Source organism: Nymphaea colorata, chromosome 9 (assembly GCF_008831285.2).
Source record: "Nymphaea colorata isolate Beijing-Zhang1983 chromosome 9, ASM883128v2, whole genome shotgun sequence".
NCBI classification, from domain to species: domain Eukaryota; kingdom Viridiplantae; phylum Streptophyta; class Magnoliopsida; order Nymphaeales; family Nymphaeaceae; genus Nymphaea; species Nymphaea colorata.
Genome location: NC_045146.1, coordinates 22196371 through 22216556, shown reverse-complemented (window position 1 = coordinate 22216556; position 20186 = coordinate 22196371). Strand labels below are relative to the sequence as shown.

The 20186-nt window shown below is 39.7% G+C and overlaps 1 protein-coding gene and 1 long non-coding RNA gene across 2 annotated transcripts; one reads left to right on the top strand and one right to left on the bottom strand.

Moving 5' to 3' along the window:
- Positions 1-7439: 7439 nt before the first annotated feature.
- Positions 7440-17107, top strand: LOC116261593 (uncharacterized). The gene is made up of 3 exons (XR_004174311.2): positions 7440-7503; positions 10857-10962; positions 16499-17107. It is a non-coding gene; the product is annotated as an uncharacterized LOC116261593 (long non-coding RNA).
- On the bottom strand, positions 13612-18004 carry LOC116261592 (BAG family molecular chaperone regulator 1-like). The gene is made up of 4 exons (XM_031640430.2): positions 17116-18004; positions 14466-14722; positions 14222-14368; positions 13612-14068 (listed from the first exon to the last, which is right to left on the bottom strand). The coding sequence occupies exons 1-4, from the start codon at positions 17330-17332 to the stop codon at positions 13883-13885; spliced, it is 807 nt and encodes a 268-aa protein (XP_031496290.1). The 5' UTR covers positions 17333-18004; the 3' UTR covers positions 13612-13882.
- Between the last annotated feature and the right edge of the window lie 2182 nt (positions 18005-20186).

Sequence of the window (20186 nt, the reverse complement as noted above, 5' to 3'; positions counted from 1 at the left end):
AACAATTTGCCTTTCCCCTTTCAAATATTGGCATGTCCAAAAAAAACCTGTCCTTACTGCCTGTTTAGATGGAGAGAAAGAGAAGAAAAGGGAGGGACGAAGAGAGAGAGAAAAGGAGAGGGAGGGGAAGAGAATGGGGGAGGGAAAGAAGTGGAAAAGAAAATTAAGGAAAGAGAAAAACTTGTTGGGATAGAAAGAAATATAACAACCCTTTTATGTTTGTATGGATTGGATTTACATCAAGTAATCTTTTCCTTTCCTTTATTTTTCCTTGCAATCAAACATGTTTTTTTTTGTTTTCTTTCATTCCGTCCTTTCTTAATAGACCAACCAAACACAAAATTGATTACCAATTTCTCTTCCTTTTCGTTCCTTTCCAACACCATTCCGCATTTTGATGCCGAACAACAGCCACTTCACATTACATGAAGTTGGTATTAAAAGGGATAATTTAGCAACTACAACTGTGACATATTGTTTTCCAAAGATTGAGACAAATTCATGAAATGTTGTAATATATTGTTTATTGAATTTAAGCAAATATATGAAACAGTTGTTAAAGGGACTTCACGTCATTAATGTTCATAAAAGTGACCGTCAAAATCGTTGATAAAGATCCCAAAATTCTTTTAGAAACGTGACTTTGAGGAATTGTGCGATCTTCTCAAGATCCGTTCAACCCTTTGAACAAGGCAACCCAAAATTAATATTTGAGAACTACAAATTTCACGGTGTGGCATGCGTGCATCAAGTGCTCTGTCCTTTAGCCGTCAAATTAGTATGGTTCCCACTTCTCTTAATATTTTTGTGAACCTTTAAAAGCGGATCCACAATCTAAAAGGGGAAAAAAAAAAAAAAAGGTTTTTCCTGGTTAAAATTACAAAAATAAAAGATGGTGAAAAAGAAAAAGGGAGAAAATGGTCACTGTGAAGAAGCTGCTGGTGTGTAGCTTAGTTTAGCTGGTCGGGTTGGTAACATTGTTGCCAGTTTTATTTTCATGGGCACTATGTTCGCGGTCGCTCGCTCACCAAACTGGCTTCAATTCTCAGTCGAATCTTGCTACTTTATTATTTGCCCAAAGGACTCGGTCTAAAACTTGTGAGCATCATTTTCTAACATTCATTCAATTCAAGGATGTTAACGTGACATTCTTTTCAGAATTGTCCTGCCAATCCTTTTCGCTTGCCGGCACTGATAGAAGCAATGCTGTCAGCAAATGGCCAGAAAAGGTTGGACTTGCGACAACCGGCGATCTCTGGTCTTCGGTGCATTTAGTTCACTTGACTTCGCTCTTTTTCTTGAACGACTTCCTTTTGGTAAAGACGTTGTTGCAGTTAATGAGCATGGAAATAGCTTCCCGGTTTCATATGTAAAAGCCAAGCCATGGAAGTCAAGAGTGATCTAGAAATCTTGGTTGTTGATTTCAAGCTTTGGTTGAAGTTTTTCTACTGACAGGGAAGCTTCTGCAGCAGTTTCTGAATCTTCACCAACATTTCTGGCTGACCTGTTCCAAGGATCGTAAGCCCCGGCGTTTAATGGCATTTATGCTGGGAATTGTGAGAAAGTGACGGGGAAGATTAATTCCAGGTAGGAAAGCAAAACGGGAGAATTTTGTAATGCAGAAGAAGTTTTGAAGAGAATTTTTGTACTGTTTTGACTTCTAATTTCTGTCCAACGTTTCACTCTTCCAAGTCTCTTTCTTATTTGTTCTTCCTTTCCTTTAGCAACTATATACGTCATTCCTTCTTCAATTTCAGTTCCTTACACTAACCATCTTCGCATATAGAAGCTAGGCGGAGGGAAGGGGGCCGGCAGGGGCCTTGGTCCCCCTTAAAAATTTATATGTAAATTTTAAAAAATTTAGTTTAATATATATAAAAAAAATTAAAAATTTCTACTTCGGCCCTATTAAAATTTTGAAACTATAGTTGCGATAAAAATTTTATAGAAGGTCTAAAAACAGTTACAATTTGTAACTGCTACCACCATAAAAAAGAGTGGCTCTGGATCATGAGCGGATCCAGATCTCATAACCCAGAAAGATCAGACTTACTCTTTTGATGGCTCCATTCTTTCAGAAGTGTACCTTGGGTTGGAGCTGGCACAATTCTGTTGTTTGTATAGTTGAACAGTTGGGACTCGATTCAGGGTCTTCACTTTAATACTCTTATGCGCAAGTCATAAAAAGAAACTGCAAAAGTGCATCATGTTCAAAACATGCATCAAATCTTAACCTGATCATTTTATTATTTGAATTTATCATTGATGTTGGCTTTTTTTTTAATGTTTACTTAGGGGAAATCACCTTGGGCGTAAAATTCCAAAAGAGATACCCTTATCACCTTGGGCGTAAAGCTTGCAAAGCCATACCCTTATAGCTCCAAAGTTTTGACTTGCTACTGGGTCAGGTTAGGCTTATCATACATCATTTAACTCGGATGTCGCACTTGCCACCGTTTGCAGCTCAGATAAATAGCACAATGGAATGTGACAGCAACCACATGATTCGAAACCACTGATCCCTTGAATATGAGCCTCCTTGCCACCCAGTTGTACTACACCCCCTTGACGCTACATTGATGTTGTTTGGTATGGGTCAGAACTCGCCCTATTTAACAAGGAACTACTCTTCTCAACCCCTGCTTACCACCTACTTCCTACATATCAGCAGGGCCAATTTAATTCAGATCTAGACTATTGACAGTTGGTATTTGGCTAGATCCAGGATTCATATCCAAAAGTTCGCAATAAATCTTGCTTAAAAGTAGCTGCTGACGATTTCGTGATATGTTATTTGGGGTGCAAATGGTTTGCATTCAGATCATTTAGGTAACTGACAAATAAAAACTCATTCAGTACAGCAAGAGAAAACTTAGAATCTCAATATCATATCCTAACCATTTACATTCTTATTCATCGCCATGTCCCACTGAGCAACCATGAGACCTAGCTAGATTTAGCAGCTGGAGGTAGGGGTGGGCATTGGGCCTACCTCCAGCTGCTAAATCGGGTACCCGATGGTGGCCCGGCCCGACGTCTAGGCCTGGTTGGAGGGTCTACCCGACCCTAATCTATGATTGGCCAAAAGGGCACAGTGATGTATCAAATTATAAACTAGTTCACAGGATCATGTACTATAGATCTCCAAATATACAAACTCTTAGGTTGCTTTCTGTGTTAGTATACTAAAATGTTCATAAACTTAGAGAATTAAGCATCAGATCCGCGCATGGTTGGTATCTCTCTCTGCAATGAATGCCTAATTAAGCTGCCTTACAATTTATTAGAACTTGCATCTCAACCGCCGACCTTGAGTACGAACTGCCAAGCTTGAGATTCCTTGCAGAGCCAACATCCATCTTCCATATCATTGCCATACAACACAGAAATATACACTCAATGAGACCTAAAGCATTCACTTTTTTCAAATGCTTGTCCGGACAAAAGAGCACCCATCTTTTTTCCCGTTTAGAAATAAAGCTGCAGGAAGTTGAAGATGCAATGTGTGCCCATAATGTGGCAAAGTACATTATGTATATTGCATGGAAAGCAATATATATATTGATCGATTCCCCAAGTTGGGTATCAAGATAATTGGTTCATAAGAATGATCAAACTTGTTTTGGTGATTATAATTGTTTGCCGAATCAAACCAACCATTGACATGTGCTCTTGGTGATCTCACATGGAATATCAAGGCGGATCTTTAGCCCAACTGTGTTGCCAGGAAGTATTTCCAATAAAAAATTTGTTTCAGAAAAGAAAAAGATGGATTAATGGACTGTGGTTTACTTTTGGGGCCAAGATCCCACTGCTCCCTCGTTTTTTAAGCCTTTTTGTGCTCTGTCCTTTTCCCTCATGGCTGTTGGTTGTCATTATTAATTCTTCCTTAATAATGTATTCTAATCCATCGGTTAACTGCTTTTAAATGACAGGCAGTTAGTGGAATATTTCACATGCCCCCTCTCTCTCTTTGCGTCTCGCCTTTGGCCGGCGCTTTCCTCCTCGCCAGGGCGCCGCCCTTGTACCATGGTAGCTTCTTTGTCACTCTTTTGCTCCGGTTCTAATGCATTATTTCGCTCTCTATCATATCCCTTGGTGTCCAAACTAATTTATTACGCCGATACACATTGTAGAGATCACTGTCAAACATAAAACGAACAGTTGGCCACATGGCTAAGCATAATGCAGCATATGCATTATTCCTTATAATTTTATACTTTCCCATAAATTCTTATATATATATATATATATATAAAATTAAATGATACTTATGGTTACGGAGAGCTACCCACTTCACTCGTGAGCAGGGGCGGGGGGAGGGGAGGCCTGTGGTCCCACCCCAGCTAATTGAAAAAAAAAATTACATTAAAAAATTGAAAATTTTTAGTTACTTAATGTATTTTTTAGGTTCGAGTTTAGTTCGGCCTACGTGGATATGTTCGTTGTACCGTTTGGTCTGCAGATGAAAAGAATTCTCGCTCTGCCCCTGCTTGTGAGAGCTATATTATGATAAATGGTTGAGAGAAAAATATGAAGAAAAAAGTGATAAATATTTTCATCATCTACTATTAGTTTATACTTTTTCCTTCTTATTTTTCTTTTAATTGTTCATTATAATGGATCAAACAATATGGATGAGTGAGTTATGTGACTTTGGATAATTACAGACATTATATATATATATATATATATATATATATATATATATATATATATATATATAGAGAGAGAGAGAGAGAGAGAGAGAGTAAAAGAAAGTGAGAGATGTAAATGCCGTTGAAGGAAGATTTCAATGCAGTCAGATGGAATAATGGAAGCTTGTAGACTCCAAATAAATCAGGAAGAATAAGAGAGAAACCAATAACATAAAAATTCTGAAATCATATAATAACCATTTTACATACCTAGTCTTCGTGTAGAATACACGTGTCACAGCAGTGGTGAAGATATAAGAAGGTTGCCCACAACAGCTTCACAAAATATATATTTACTTTTACATTGCGGTTTTGAAATATTTGATTGTTTATATATGTATAAGTGCCCCTAAAAGGATTGAAGTTATTTGAATTTTTGCCTTTCCAACCAAAACTTCTCTAGTGGTCGATAGGTCAGACCTGTGGTTGGCATATGGATCCAAATCCAGAGACACATATCCAAACTGAGGTCAACTGAACCTATCTGTCACAGGTTCTCTAAGGATTTCTAAGATTCGGCCCTTCCATATCCTATCCGTTGAAAACATGTGCTTCTCTATTGAACCAAAGCCAAAACCAGAACGTTCTCGCTTTGTATACTCTTTGGACCCAAACCTTCTTACGGAGTCTATTTTGGACTAAGGGTCTAAGCCAAGCCTTTGGCGTTCTTCATCTTACTACTCTAGGCATAGCGTAGTTGGTCGGATTGGTGGATTGGTGAAAGTTCAGTCATCAATTCGAGTCTCGAATCATGTGGGTGCTATTTTTATGAACTATAAACAGCAAATGCACCATTAAAAAGTTTTTAATTTCATCTACATGCACCGCTGACATCTCATCATTGAATGATAATATTGTGTGCTTGGATATTATATACACAATTGATTAGATAATCGAATGAACGTGTGTATCTTTGGTATCCAAATTGTGTGCGGGTTTTACTTATAAACGATTATTATAAAAAGTGTAAGACGTGTAAGAGACATATATATATATATATATATATATATATATATATATATATATATATATATTTACTTTGAAGACCTGAACTAAATGTCTTTTACTTATTAACTCAATCATGAACATCATATATAGATGGTCAAATTTATCGAAATATTATAAAATGGTAGGGTCTATCATTTGTCATACCATCTACAGATTCAAATTATAGCATTTATTGGGAACCATCACAATTCTAAAAGCACAATCCTGCATGTGATTTGAGGAGCGAAAATTAAGGACTTACGCCGCGCTTTAGAAAAACTCTTCCATTGTGCAGCTTTGGATCCGGGTAGTGTAAATATGAGAAGGAACTGAGGTCCAATTGGCCTACATTTTTTAGCAATTTCCAACTCTCCAACACCATCAAAGGTCAGTTGAACAAGCATGAGAAAACATGCTCCAACAAAGGGCAAAAATGGAAAAAGTGCAAAAAATATGTTATCAATTGACAATATTACCCTTGTCAAAATGGAAAATTCTAAGAAAAAAAATGAGGTCGTTGTGAGTAAGGTTGGCTCTAGGCATAGCGTAGTTGGTCGGACTAATTGAAACTAGTACAATGAGAAGTGTCGGGCCGACCGGAGCCTGGCTCCTTATCCAGTCAAACAACTGGAGAAGCAACGATTGACCAGCTAGTTGTTAGATCTTGAATTTGGTGGATACAATTACAAGGGGTTTCACGTCCCGGCGGCGGCTAGTAGAAAGTCCAGTTTCACGAAGCTGGTTAGGCCAGCCTGCGGCTGGTAGAAAGTCAGTCCAAGTTTCACGAAACTGGTTAGGCCAGCCAGCGGCTGGTAGAAAGTCAGTTTCACGTCGCTGGTTGGGTCGGCCGGCGGCTGGTAGAAAGTCAGTCTGAACCAGCCGTCTGACGAAGCCGAACACGATTGGAGATTGCTGGGGCAGACAAAGGGGATGACAAAGTGAGGAGAGGAAATGAAGACGTCGGCTAAGAAGAAGAAGAGAGTTCTTTAAACTTTTTTATGAAAATTTTTGAATCCCAAACATCGTTTTCTGAGTTTGTAAAATGCTGTTACAATATAAATTTGTTCATGCGACGGTCACTTGAGTCCTTGCCCTTGTTTTGCAAAATTTTAAGAGTTTACTCTTCTAAAAATTTCCGGGAGAAACTTCTTATGTTAGAAATTTCTTTCTTCCACACCTTTATACTTTGTAAATTTTAGAAATAGGGTTTCTAGGCTTCTAGCTGTGTATTTAATATCTTGTAGATATAGTGCTTTCTTAATATTAAAAATTAAAAAAATTTAGTTAGTAAATGCATCTCAAACTTTCTGCTTATTTAAAACTTGGTGGGCAATGGGTTGCAATAGATCCATTTGACATGGAATTTGCTAATTAAAATAACGACCCTTAGCCAGAACTTCTATTATTTCGACTTGGATTTAATTGGATCCATGCTATTTTAACTGAAACACCAAACATATATATATATATATATATATATATATATATATATAAGAATTTAAATATGCGGAATGCACGAAAAACACCATAAACCATTGCTAAAAATAACTATATGAAGTGTTAATTTTTGGCCATTGAACAATATTTGACATAGAAAGAGTGAGAGAGCGAAGATCGGCCTTTATGAGGTTGGTTTCATAAAAACAGAAATATAAGGCTCGTGTATGAGATTATGGATAAATGGTGAGGCCCCTAATGACAATTTCTTTGCCTATTTAACGGCTGGAAGCATTTCAGACGTTATGCAACTTTTATGGGAAATTGGCGGGACGATGAGGAATACGAAAAGGGTGCTATCATCAGCGGATTCAGCGCGAAGGTTGTCTCCTTTCTCTAAATTGTTCATGGAAAATCATTCATTAATGAGGTTTTTTCACGTGATTACCTCTTCAATCTTTCCACGTTCTTCTCAGTTGTCAAATTTCGATTGCGTTTGGTTTCCGATCTCTTCCTAATCCCTAGGTTAAGATCTCGTCCTCATTTTGACTTCACCTGAACATTTCCGTCTTGGTTACTTTTTTTTTCTCTTCGAAGTTAGTAAAATGCGGTGCAGGCGTACTTTTTCGATTTGTGCGACGTTGATGTTTGCATTGCTTTGGCTGTTTCTGTTGCTTGATCGGGTTGGCGATTGAATCAAGATTGGGTGAAGAGGGAGTTCTTTTACAATTGATCGAAAATGTGCTCTGACGATTTGCTGCATCTCGCGCTAAAGAGACCAAGAGCGAATTTGGTTTCTCCGATGCTTTGATGCTGCTGAGAAATGAATAAAATTGAGTTCTGCTTAGTATCTAAGAAGATGCTCTGCTCATCTTCTGGATGTAAGGAACGTAGGAAGAAGAAAGGGTTTGTGGTAACAAATCATGGCACAGGCTTGGACTTTAGTGGACATTTTGTTGTGAATGGATGTGTAGTCCGTTCGCTAATTTTGGGGAAGCCTTAGTAGGTTTCCCTCAAAAGTTTTATGGGACATCAATGATTCGGTTCTCTTTGTTTAGGTAACTTGGAGGTATAAAAGGAAGCAGCCTTAGTAGGTTTCTTAGGAGGATGTTTGGGATGTCAGTCGTTCAGTTCTCTTTGTTTTGGGAAGTGAGAGAGAGAAAAGAATCAAGTCAATGTGATGGTCTTGGAAAACAAGATTAGGATCTTTTCGGGAAGGGCTTGTAAAGAGAAGATCGACAATTGAATCCCTTCATATTTGAGAATTACATCTGCTACTTTACCTTGGAAAGTGAAATCTTTCATGTTTGCTCCCTTGAGAAAAAAGTGAGAGCTTGGAATTTTTTACCTAAACAAGGCAGAGAAATTTCTGTTCATAGGATCAAAATCAAACCAAGAATCATTATTCAATCTCAGACTAAAGACTTTCTCTTCTTTCCGAAAGTAGTTCAGCATCTTGTATGGTCTGGCTTGCCATATTCTTTTTTTGCTAATGAGAATTGGTGTTTGTCTGATGATCCTGAGCTTCTCGGTGTGGACCCGTTTTTTTTCCAAGATATGAACTTTGTAGCTACAGTCAACTCTTCGATCATTCTTTTAGAAAAAGTTTAACTTGTAATGTGTTAACCTATAGAAGACAGAAACTAAGATATGGTTGTGGAGCGACATGTTGCAGTTCTAGTTTTTATCCATACTGTGAATGTGAAGCCGTCATTTTTGTTGCCATGTCCTGCTTTGTATGTTTTTAGCATGTGCTAACGTAGAGTGCTTTAAATTGACCAACTTGTCCTACAGACGTCTGTGATTTATGCTGCTTTCCAGGAGAAAATTGTAAGAAGGCACTCACTGTCTTAGCATTATTTATAAGCACGTCAATTTTCTATGAACTATCAAAAGATAATGACTGTAGTCAACAACAAATATTACTTGGTTAAATTTTACGTGCATGCTAACTTTCTTTCAGGTCACTGGTGCACCTAAATCAACTTTTGTAATTCTCCCTCCCCCAATCAGATCAATATCCAGTCAACCGTGCTCTCACTAAAGTTCCCCCTCAGTTTCTCTCTTATCCAATGAAATATCTTGGTGAACCTACTCTTGACAGCATCATCATAGTGTTAGGAACTCTGCTCTCTCACACACTCTTAACGCACCAAGAGAATTGAATCAGAAGAAGATAAAGAGAGAAAGAATGCACAAAGATTTTACGTAGTTATAAGACACTACGTCCATGGCCGCCACACAGAGCAGTTTTCACTATCACGAAACATTACAGAGTGCAAGCCAAAATGGTGCCCTCATAAACATGAGATGAAGACAAAACGAACAAAGAAAAAAAAAACATAAAAATGCCCTAACAGAAAATTCACGAAAATTAAGGAAAGTTATCAAAGTATGGATCAGGCACCACATTTCTACAGATAGCTCTTCTACCATATCGATAACATGGGAAAAGCCAAATGGTGGCCAGGGAGCACACTTCTCTTCCTCCCCCCTCCCTTCCCATCCCCTGTTTTTCAAAATTCAAAAATTCATTGTTTTTCTGGAAGAACCCTTGTATCTTACGTAAATTTTTTTGAAAATACTATTAGGAGCACCTCAAGATTTGCAAAAGTTGTAAGTGCGTCCCCCAAAATTTTTTCCTAAATACAGATGGGGGACCTGACGCAGGTTGATGGAGCTTCTTAGATGGCATTGGAAAATCTGGAGAAAGATGAGTGGCGCGAAAATTTTGAATCAAGTCAGAACGCTTGGTGCATTTTCTTATGAAGAGAGAAAATATCTGTAGCAAGAGTCCTAACTGTTAAGTTCTTTTCCTTCCGCACGACTATTATTAAACCAAAGCTTTGTTAAGGGAAAGTCAAAAGCAACGCAAGGCTAGTGATGACAAAGTCCCTCTCTCTCTCTCTCTCACATTCCGGGTAAGTAGAGAGTGTTTGTTGGCTTGGATAAATTCTCTTCAAGAATCAAGGGTACTCATCACGTTGAATCTCAATTCTCTCATGTCAAAATACCAGGACATAAAGTAGTTTTTTTGTATAACCCTGAATCTACTCTTCGGAGGTTCAACTTTTTCCCCTTGTTCCATGCGTCCTATACGACTCAATGGGGTGTTCCCTGGTGAATTTGTTCAGGCCATCAAACACAGTTATATGTTAAGTCCCTTCTCATTCTTTCTTTCTCTCTCTCTCTCTCTCTCTCTCTCTCTCTCTCTCTCTCTCTCTCTCTTTCACATTACAGGTCCTTTAGATTGGAATGAATAAAGCCAAGTTCTTTTATAGATAAGAGACAAACTTTTTGAGCGATTCATACGCAATTTATCATTAATGCTTTGCAATATATAAAATAAAACCTTGTGTATTTCTATAGTATTTTCCAAAAAAACGTTCATTTTATCTGTTATTGTTAATTCAATGAGTTTAATTTGTTATATTTATATTGATTGAATGGAGGATTGAGATTTAAGACATTCACGTAATCCATTATAGTAAATCTAATGTGTTTAACGTCTTTTTATATCGATATTTAATTATTCAAGGAATTGAAATTACATGTTTGTCTGAATATGATTCAAGACATTCATTTGAACACTTGCAGTTAATCGAGTGAATTTATAAGGCGGCATGGACGAAAGATTTTTTCTAAACCCTGTAAATTGATATGTTCTTTAGCGTTTTGGACAACTAGCTTGTTTCAGTCTACTGATCTGTACAAATCATGTTTGTTGTATGTTAGGTCAGCAGGAAGTCGTGTTCTAAGTTGCACTATATTGGTAACGACTAGCAGGCACCCATGCATCTGAACATGCATGATGGTGCAAAAGCATGGATAGATAGTTCAGGTGAGCTTCCTCACATTCTGAAGCCATATATGTCTGTTTCTTCCTTTTCTTTTATGTCTTTAGCATGCATTCCATGTAGTTTAGTTTAAGCATGGGAAAGTGTGGCTGAGGAAAATATCATTTACACATGGGGAAGAGATGGTATGCCTTAATTAATTTTTGTCCATACATTAACAGTTTGGGAACTGAAAATTTAGACCAGGTTTTGGTATTATATGGAAGGTTTCTTGTAGGATTTAACATGTCTTAAAGAATTTTAAGCCTCATGTGGAAACATTTTTCGAAAACTAATTTAAAAGGCGCAATCGTACACATTGATTTCAATAAAAGGATAGCATATGGTTGTTTAAATCTGAAGCAAATAGCTAGTATGAGCATGCATGCTTATAAAATATAAAACAGAGAAAAAAAAGAAAATAATAGATAAACATCGAGTAATTGCTTCGAAGGAATATGAAGCTCTTGTGGAGCTAGTAAACTTTTTGGTTAGAAAAACGAACTTATAAAAACAACACGTTGAATTTTTCTAACATGTAAAAGGAATAGGGAGGGTAAGCTGTGACAAAGTTCTCGAAGCGTGAAAAATTGCTTGTTTTCAGTTTCACGTATGCTCTCACACCGAGTTCCTTTTTCTTTTTTTTTTTTTGTGGGGGGAAGCAAGTTTTGAAGAGAATATGCCCTTGTGGAGCCTTGGTGCTTTCAGTGAGTCCCAGTACTCCCTTGTGCCCCCCAGTTTTCGACGAATCTATTCGTTTGTGCTTTCAGTTAGTTCAGAAATCCCTTGTCCCTCCTAGCTCCGACGAATTCACATGTGGTCAAATTAAGTTCGCATTCCTTAAGCGTGGCACATGCAGACATGATTCAGTATTCGATAAATGAACTTATAATTCATTCAACCGTTCTCTCAAGGGTCGATGACTGGATTCACTTTTGAAAATGTGTTCCTGTCTTACATGCCATCTGAAATTCTAATTAGGGAGCTGTTTGACAACATGAACACTAACACTGCACTTCTTGAATCTGTCTCAAAATTTTGATTCTTTGAACACTGTGTTAACGTTGCTGCTGCCAAATGTCTCCAAAATGTTATTCATGGTTACCAATTTTTTTTTGCTTTTTCATCATGTATTCCGGTTGATTGAGGCCTCCTCACGTATTCTAATAACTACACATAATCTAAACAAAAAACTTCACATAAACCAAACCTTCTTTCTTCGAAGAAACAAATTGAATTGTTGCAAATAGGAGGTATGTAGCAACAAGAGTACTGAAAAGCAGTGGGATGAAATTATTGATTCGTGGGCGACCTTGTCGCCGTGCTCTTGAGCATTTCTATTACTGTCATCCTCCTAAACCATAGTAGCTAGAACTAAGTAGCGTTCAAATTAAGATTCATCACCGTGGGTTTGTTAAGTAGTCCGGTAGCTGGAGGGAGGAACCCTTGCTATTCTAACTTGTCATCTAAATTGGTACGTTGCAATCAAACTGGTCCTTAGTTTGCACGATTTAGTGACTTGATCCGCACTGAAATGATGCCAATTTACGTAGACGGGATGTCAGGAGCTCTAGAATTGATGATCCATTCTCATTGCGTTTGACACCGAACTCTTCGTTTTCTGACGATCTATACGCACCTTCTTGACCATGCGCGGTTAGAAAAATTTTGGAAGCACACCTGGTTGTGATCCAAGTCTTCTTGGTAGCTTGTCCACGGCCTGTCATATAATGAAAGGACCATAGTTCGAGTAACTGGTAGAATGAGAACACGGCATAACTGGACACATTTCAAGGGCGCGGAAGGGGGGCTTGGGGCCTTTTTTTTCGTATAAATTTTTTAAAAAATTGATTCATCTTACATAAAAATTTTAAAAATTTAAAACTGGCGGCTCCTGTCGTTTTTTTTTTCCGAAAAAAGAGTTGGTGGAGACAAAAGAAAGTGCCAGCAAGCAGCACCGATCATGCAGTTTTGCTGTCATCCTCTTCGTCGTGCTGTGACCCACTTCGGTGTTGAAAACGCTTCATTCAGTCCAACTTAGCATGTCAGATGGCCATTATCATTACAATAACAATCATTTTGACAACAACAAATTTTGCGGATTTTTTTCCTCGATATTGAAGAAAACGGGCCTTTACGTCTAGAAAAAAAAAATCGAAATGCTCCTTTTTCATGTGCGAATTTCTGATATGTAGATTTTGCGACTAATATGATCTGAATGCAGTTATGTGCTAATTTTTGGTTGCTTGCTTAGCTTCACGGCCTTCAATACTTCCGTTGAGGGCGTTCCCTTGGCGTGTGATCTTTTTTTGAGGGGACGCAAGCTGTAAAACGCCCTGGCCATTCTAATTCTTTAGCAGAAAGGGCTGAAGGAATCTCTTGGTCAAGTTTCTAAATTCCTAATCCCCCCATAACGCGTCAAAGTTTTGAATGTTTTACAACAAAAGCCGCTTTCACTTTAAGAGGAATAGCGCGCTCAGATTTTCATTTGGCTGCTTGAACTAAGCGTCTACACAACAAAGTAAATAGCCACTTGAAACTTGTACGTGCTTTTGTTATCTGTTAAAAATTAGCCCATTTTTTTCAAAATATTCCACAATCTTTCAGCCAAGTAGATCAACAAAAGACGCGTGAAAACAGCAAAAAGTGGAACGTTAGATCATAAAGACATCAAAGTTATTGCTCACCTCCAATTCAATGAAAATTTACACCTCTTAACTTCAATCTCCAATAAAGTAAAACAATACAAGGATTGCACCGTCAAGGGCAATAGTGACAAAAAATACCATCCTACTTATTTATTCGGGCCGATAAATGATGGTAAAAAACACTGTAGGGAGAGAGAGAGACCACTGGACAAGGAAGTGAGGCCCAAAGACAATAAATAGAGGGGAAGAGCCCTTTAGGCAAACGCGCAACGCTTTCTTAGTCGAAAAGCTCCCAGTTCAGCTTTGAGGTCGATGGGACGGGAGGTACAGGGGAGGAATCAAAGGTCTCCCACTTCGTGGTCACGACAACAGGCTGCCGCGCCGGTGCTTGGCTGTTGGGTATCAATGAGTTGCTGACCTTGATCGAGTCAAGGGTTTCCACATACTTTTGCACTCTCTTCACCTGAATACAACATGTGATTAGTTATCTCGCCATCACTTCAGAAGAAACTATTACATCATCTTCTGCTTCTTTTTTAAAATAATTTCGGACTTTCCTAGCCTTCACTGAATGTTGTGATTAAATTAAGGATGCACATTCTGCGATATAATATACCTGCATTCGTCTCTGCATCTTCATGTCACCGTCTGCTATGATCCCATCCAGCTTGATCAACTGAGTCATCAAGAGCTCACTCAAGCTCAGCACGTCCTTCTCGGCGACTTTCCCGCCTCGCGAGATCACCGATTCTAAAGCAGAGACCTGCAAATTATTTATACCCATGTCGGTGAATCAAGTGTATTCAAATATCAAGCAAGTTTGTAGCTAAGCAACCACTCCCTTTGTCTCCCTTACTCACCTGGCCTGCAAGGTTGTCCACCTCCAGGCTGACCTCTGTGATGGACTTGGCTGCCTTCTCCATCTTCGCGTTTCTCCTCATCTCAAGATACCTTCTCTCCTGGCTCTGAGGATCCTCCTGGAGAACCATCTTCGACTTGTCCTTCACGCCAGTCATGTCCAGAAAATCTCTCGAATCTCTCTCCTTGTCTTTGAAAAAGAGCTTCTGGTCCTGCGGGTGTAGCCCCGTCTGCGACGCCAGCAGCTTCTTCAACTCCCCTGACAATTCACAAGGCGGAACCCTTTAGCGTGCGAAGCTGGCTATATCCGTGCGCACCCTTATGACCAGACCACATTATTATGAAGACTTTAAAAAAGAGGAAAAAATAAATAAAAAATACAGTTCATGTTTAAAAAGACAATTTACATGCCCCCAACCATCTCTATCTGTTTTCGTTTTGATGGGTGTATATTTGTTCGGTGTTCAGCCCCTAGAAATCAGCACAACGCCTGGAGCCCCGTCAGTTAGATAAGTGACCAAGTTTATATGTTCGGCCCCCGAATACGTTCGGAGCCAGAAATGATGAAATTGTTTAAAAAAAATCTTATAATACAAAATTGAACGCGAAGAGGGTAAAAAACAACTGCCAGTCCGGGAGCCGAACACGCCATTGGTTGGCATCCGAGATACTGAGAAGAGATTGGTGTTTAGAAGGAAAATAGCACTCAAGGGGACTCGAGAAAAGGCCCGCAACGGGGACATGGCGTCACAGGCATCAATGCCGTAATTGGGACGGAAGATAAGAACCCAAATTGACTAAAGCTGAGCAAGAAAGCGACCCGCCAAAGACTCCCCAAAGGCACAACGCGACACATTGCCGACACATATTTCTGTACTAAAAAAAGGGAGGAGAGACACAAAGAGAGAGAGAGAGGCGAAGGCTTAGTGGTCGCATTGCTTTCTAGTTTTCTTTATTCGTAAAGGAAGGATTCTTTCGATCCGGGGAAAGGACACGCCAAAAAGGTCATTTCACAGTATCAAAATTTTACCCAGTTTTAGCCTGGGGATCCCCTCAAACTTTTTTACTGCGTCGGGATGTCAGAACGAGCTGAAAAGGACCTAAGTCGGTGCCTCGATAGAGGAGATCTTTGTTCGTGGACAAATAGAGGTAGGAAATAGAACCCCGTTCAACTCTAGTGAGGGGAGGGGAATGGGATGGTAAGGAGAGCCGGCAAAACATGCATTTGCGAATAGCAACAAAATTTGAGGCGACTGAAAGCTGGTTCATAATAATTTTCAGTCTTCGGATGCATATTCTGCAAAATAAGAAAAGGACAACACTCTGAACTACTTCCGGAGGCCGCAAGGTTGTTGCCCTATTGTCTACGGATTCTGATCTTTCACGTACTTCACAAAACGCCGGTCTCCATATCCATCGAGCGAGCCTGCGCCGTTCGATTCCACGAAAACGCGGTGGGATAACCCGAAACCATTTTTGTGAGGAGGCCCACAAAGGCCTCCAAGCGCCACACACCCAAAAGGGTGTGTTGATTTGAGGCTCTCTAGCTGAAGGCGGCTTGCAATTGTATATTAAGAATATAAGCAGTTGGTTGCAAAATAAAGGCCAACGAAAGAAACTTTGTTGCCGATTTACACCAAAGAACAACTAGACTGGGACGCGATGAGCATGTGTTCAGCTGGTATTTTCTAAATTGAAGGGACTTGAAAAGATGGATGTCGTAGTTGCCTAGGAGAGGGAGCCTAAAGGAGAATTTCCCGTGGCAGTGGATTCCGAGAGATATGTGGATGTCCTACACCTATAGGAGATAGAACTTGAATAATATAAATTAGTCTGTGACCACTCCTGTCCCGTAAGAACCGTTTGGGCTCGATAATAGACCATACTTACCAAGGGAACTCGCCTTTGTCCAATTTTGCTTTTATTTTCTAAATTTTTCCTCCCACTTCCCACTGCTTCTTTGGATACCATTGTCTCAGCTAATATTTTGAAATATCATTTTCCCTTGGGTCACCAATCAATATGGTCTATCCAGCATAAATAAAGATGGCACAGCTCACGAGAAGAAAATCATCATACAAGAGGACAGGAAATCACTATCTGGAACCCAGAGGCAGCGGGATCGCCGAAAAGCAAAAGGGCGGAAGGAAAAAAGTGAGAAGAAATGATAAAATTCAACGCCAAGCAAATGGAAGCGACCGCCTAATCGGATACCAACCCCATGAAGAGGCGGATGCTTGCGCCCTTCAGCAACCAGGAATTTATCGCTTACATTCGGCGACTAAAACTCGGTAGAGTCATTGGAAACGGAAGAATGGCCTAGGCAGATGAACACTTTGTAATTCAGTTGCCCCTTTTTTACAAATAATTACAGTTCGAGTACGCGCTTCTGTTGATAGGAGACCCGGCAGATTGAGAAAACGCAGTGAGCAGAAAAGAAAACTTTGAAATTATAAGTTTCGGGGTTAGTTTTGGTGGATTCAAGGAAAAGAAAACTTTTCGATTATGAATTTCTGGTTTAGCTTTGGTGAATCCAAGGCAGAGGGGAGCGACCACTGACCAGGCGCCTGTGGGATCGCTCCAATTAATGATAAGTCGAGGTTGAATATGAACATGATTGAACAAACAAAGCGGGAGGAGTTGTGGCCTTACCGAATGTTGCTTGAGGGCTAATGCGGATCTCGTGGACGGACGACCCGTACTTCACCCGGACTCTGACGGTCGGAGCGGCGGCCGCGGTCTGCTCCGACTCGGTGCTCCTCTTCTGGACCAGCATGCCGCCGGGCCTCACTTCCCATTCCACTTGGTCGGTGCCGCTATCACCTGCCGTCGCCGCAGGAGCGGCGCCCTTCGACCTGATCCGCATCATTTTTCTTCCCTCCTTTTTCTTCCTTCTCTTTGGGGATAAAATGAAGAAGTGCTAGCCGATACGACACAGGGATGGCGAGTCGCCTGGGAGCTAGCTACCTCGAACAAGAGACTCGTACTTCTCTGCGACTTCGCGCGAAGCAGGACGGAAGCCAACTCATAAAGATCGCCTTTTTTCTACCGGTTGTGGGGGACAGAACTTCCGGTCAAAGCGTCGACAAGGAGGAGATTGGCGCTTCTACTGCCGCTACAGTGCCGGAAGGCCAGATTAGCAGTAAAGAAGCAGGATTTCCTTCCAGGAGCAAGAATCTATAAAGAATATGCCAGCCTGAAAAACGCGAAACGCCAGTCCACGGGGCGTCAACTCAGATACTAAACGACCGAATGGGCCAGTGATGGAAGACTGCGCCTCCGTCCACGCAAATACCACAAGAGAAAGGGAGTAGCGGCGGCTCTGTCTCCCAGATCCAAAAGGCGAGAAACAACGCCAACCGACAATGGCGAAGACGGCGGCCTCCGTCGCCGGCGGAGATTCCGGCTTCCGCCAATCCCTCCTATGGAAAACGCATGCGTCGGCAATGGGCAAAATCGGATTAATCTTTCGAAGAGGTACGCAAGGAATTATAAGTAAGGTTTTCCTTTATGAGCCTCCGCCCATGGAGAAGCAGGGGCGTATGTAACGCCGTGAATATAAAGACAGAAAATGAGGGGGAAAAAAACTAGCGTATGACTATCAGCAATTATTATCAAAATTTTCAAACAAGCACGTTATTTTACATATTTAATTTCACCTCTCCTCAACGAAGAAACCCCACTAAGCTTCCTAGCCCCTTAGTTTTGTGAAACTTTAAAAAGTCATCTCTCTCTCTCTCCCTCTCTGTTTTTCTTCCTTTCCGTTTTAGTTTCTCCAACCTCACTTTTTCTTTTCTAGACCAAAGTTCCACGTGCAACCTTATTCTTTTTTTTGGTTGCTTAAATTTAAGCCCACGAACGATAGAATTTGGTATTCCAAGTGCACCCTTTTAGCATGCCGCCGTTTCTGAAATAAACAAATGAATACATAAATCGCCTATTTGAGCATTTTTTAGAAACTTGGCCGGTTGAAAAGCATAATCGCCCATAGGTCATGTGGCCATGTTGAATATTCTCAAGTATATTTTTAGGAAGCCAAAAGTGCCGAGGGACGCCGCAAAGCGATGAACCAACGTTGCCGTGAAAATCTCAACGGAATGTTCCTGTATTTCAGAAGGGGAGAAAACAGTAATTTTTCCTCTTAATAGGCTGGGGAAAAGTAACCAGCATTTTTTTTGACTTTTTTTTTCTTTTTCCACATAACTCGTCTAAAAAAGCAAAAAACCTTCCAAAGCAAACCATCAGCCAGGAACATAATGCGCAATTCACATGATGCAAGGCTTGAATTTCATTATGTGCGTTATCGACAATCAAATTGAAATTGAAATGAAGAAAAATAAAATCTTAGAAACATAAAAATATAAGGGTTTTATGTATTAAAAAAAAAAATAAAAACTCTGACGTGGTCTCCATCGTCCCAATAAAATATAAATCTCCTACGGGTATCGCGATTGAAATCTGATTGGCTAATGAAAGCGGCCCGGATTCTTTCCATCATGGAAAATGGCATGTGACCGGTGTGCCCTTAGAGCAGCCAATGCCAGAACCACATGGGACCTTGTGTGGGCAACTGCAGTCCCACCAAAGGTATTTTAGTTGTTCATGTCTAGGATCCCTCATTAATTTAATACCCTTTAATTATTTTCCTATGTATTGTAGAGGTCTAAGACTTTAAAATAGTGCCTTCTCAACCAAACATTTATTGGATTTGCCTCTGAAAGGAGTGGAAGCGATTCTAAGCAATTTTAATTTTTTACCGAGACCGATCCGCGGCGAAGTAGAATGGATAGATGCAGTCTCCTCCACGGACAGACCCCAAGTAGACAACATTCTGTAGAAAGACACACCAATATCAAGGTCAAGAATCTAAACTGGTCAGATCCATAATCAGATATAGTTGCTTAGTTGTTACCACATCCCGCTAATTGAACATCAATTAAGCTCGATTGAACTGCATGGCAGTCTGATTTAGTTATTTTGTATGCGTCTGTCAGATTAAACAATGAGATTCAGCTGTTCTTACCAAATTTGATCCATAATTTTTGGATTAATGTACCATACGAACCATTTAGTGTTCCTACTAATGAGACACTTCCTTTATGCAACTTTTGACAACAATTTCTACATAAAACAGTTTTATGCGTCTCTACACAAATATATATATATATATATACTGATCAGAGGTGGATTCGTGGAGCTACAAATTTTTCATGAGGCAGGTCGAATTAAAGTTTTTAAATTTTAACAAGAACCAAAATAATATTTTTAAAACCTTTTATATAAAACAAATAAAAAAATTTTAAATTTACATATAAATTTTTAATTTTTTTTAGGTGGAGCTAAGACCCATGCAAGCCTGACACCGCCCCTGACCGGCTACTATTTCTTGTCATAACCAGGAGTGCTCTTCTTTGTTTACAAAAGCAGTTGAAATCAACGTTATCAATATAGAAAAGACATGGGCTTAATAGGGCAATACCTATCACATCGGCACCTAGCCGATGCAATATTGGGGCGGACACCGCCTTCTTCAAGAATCTGTATATATGACGCCTCATACTGGCCAATATCGTGCCGATAAATTAATTTGAAAAATGCATAAAAATCGGGTCATTTTTAAAGGCTAACACTCAATGATGCATGTCACCAAATAGCCATTGTTTCTAAAGCTCCTGATGCATGTCAGAAATTGGTTTTTAGTTTTGGCAACATTGGCTGAAACA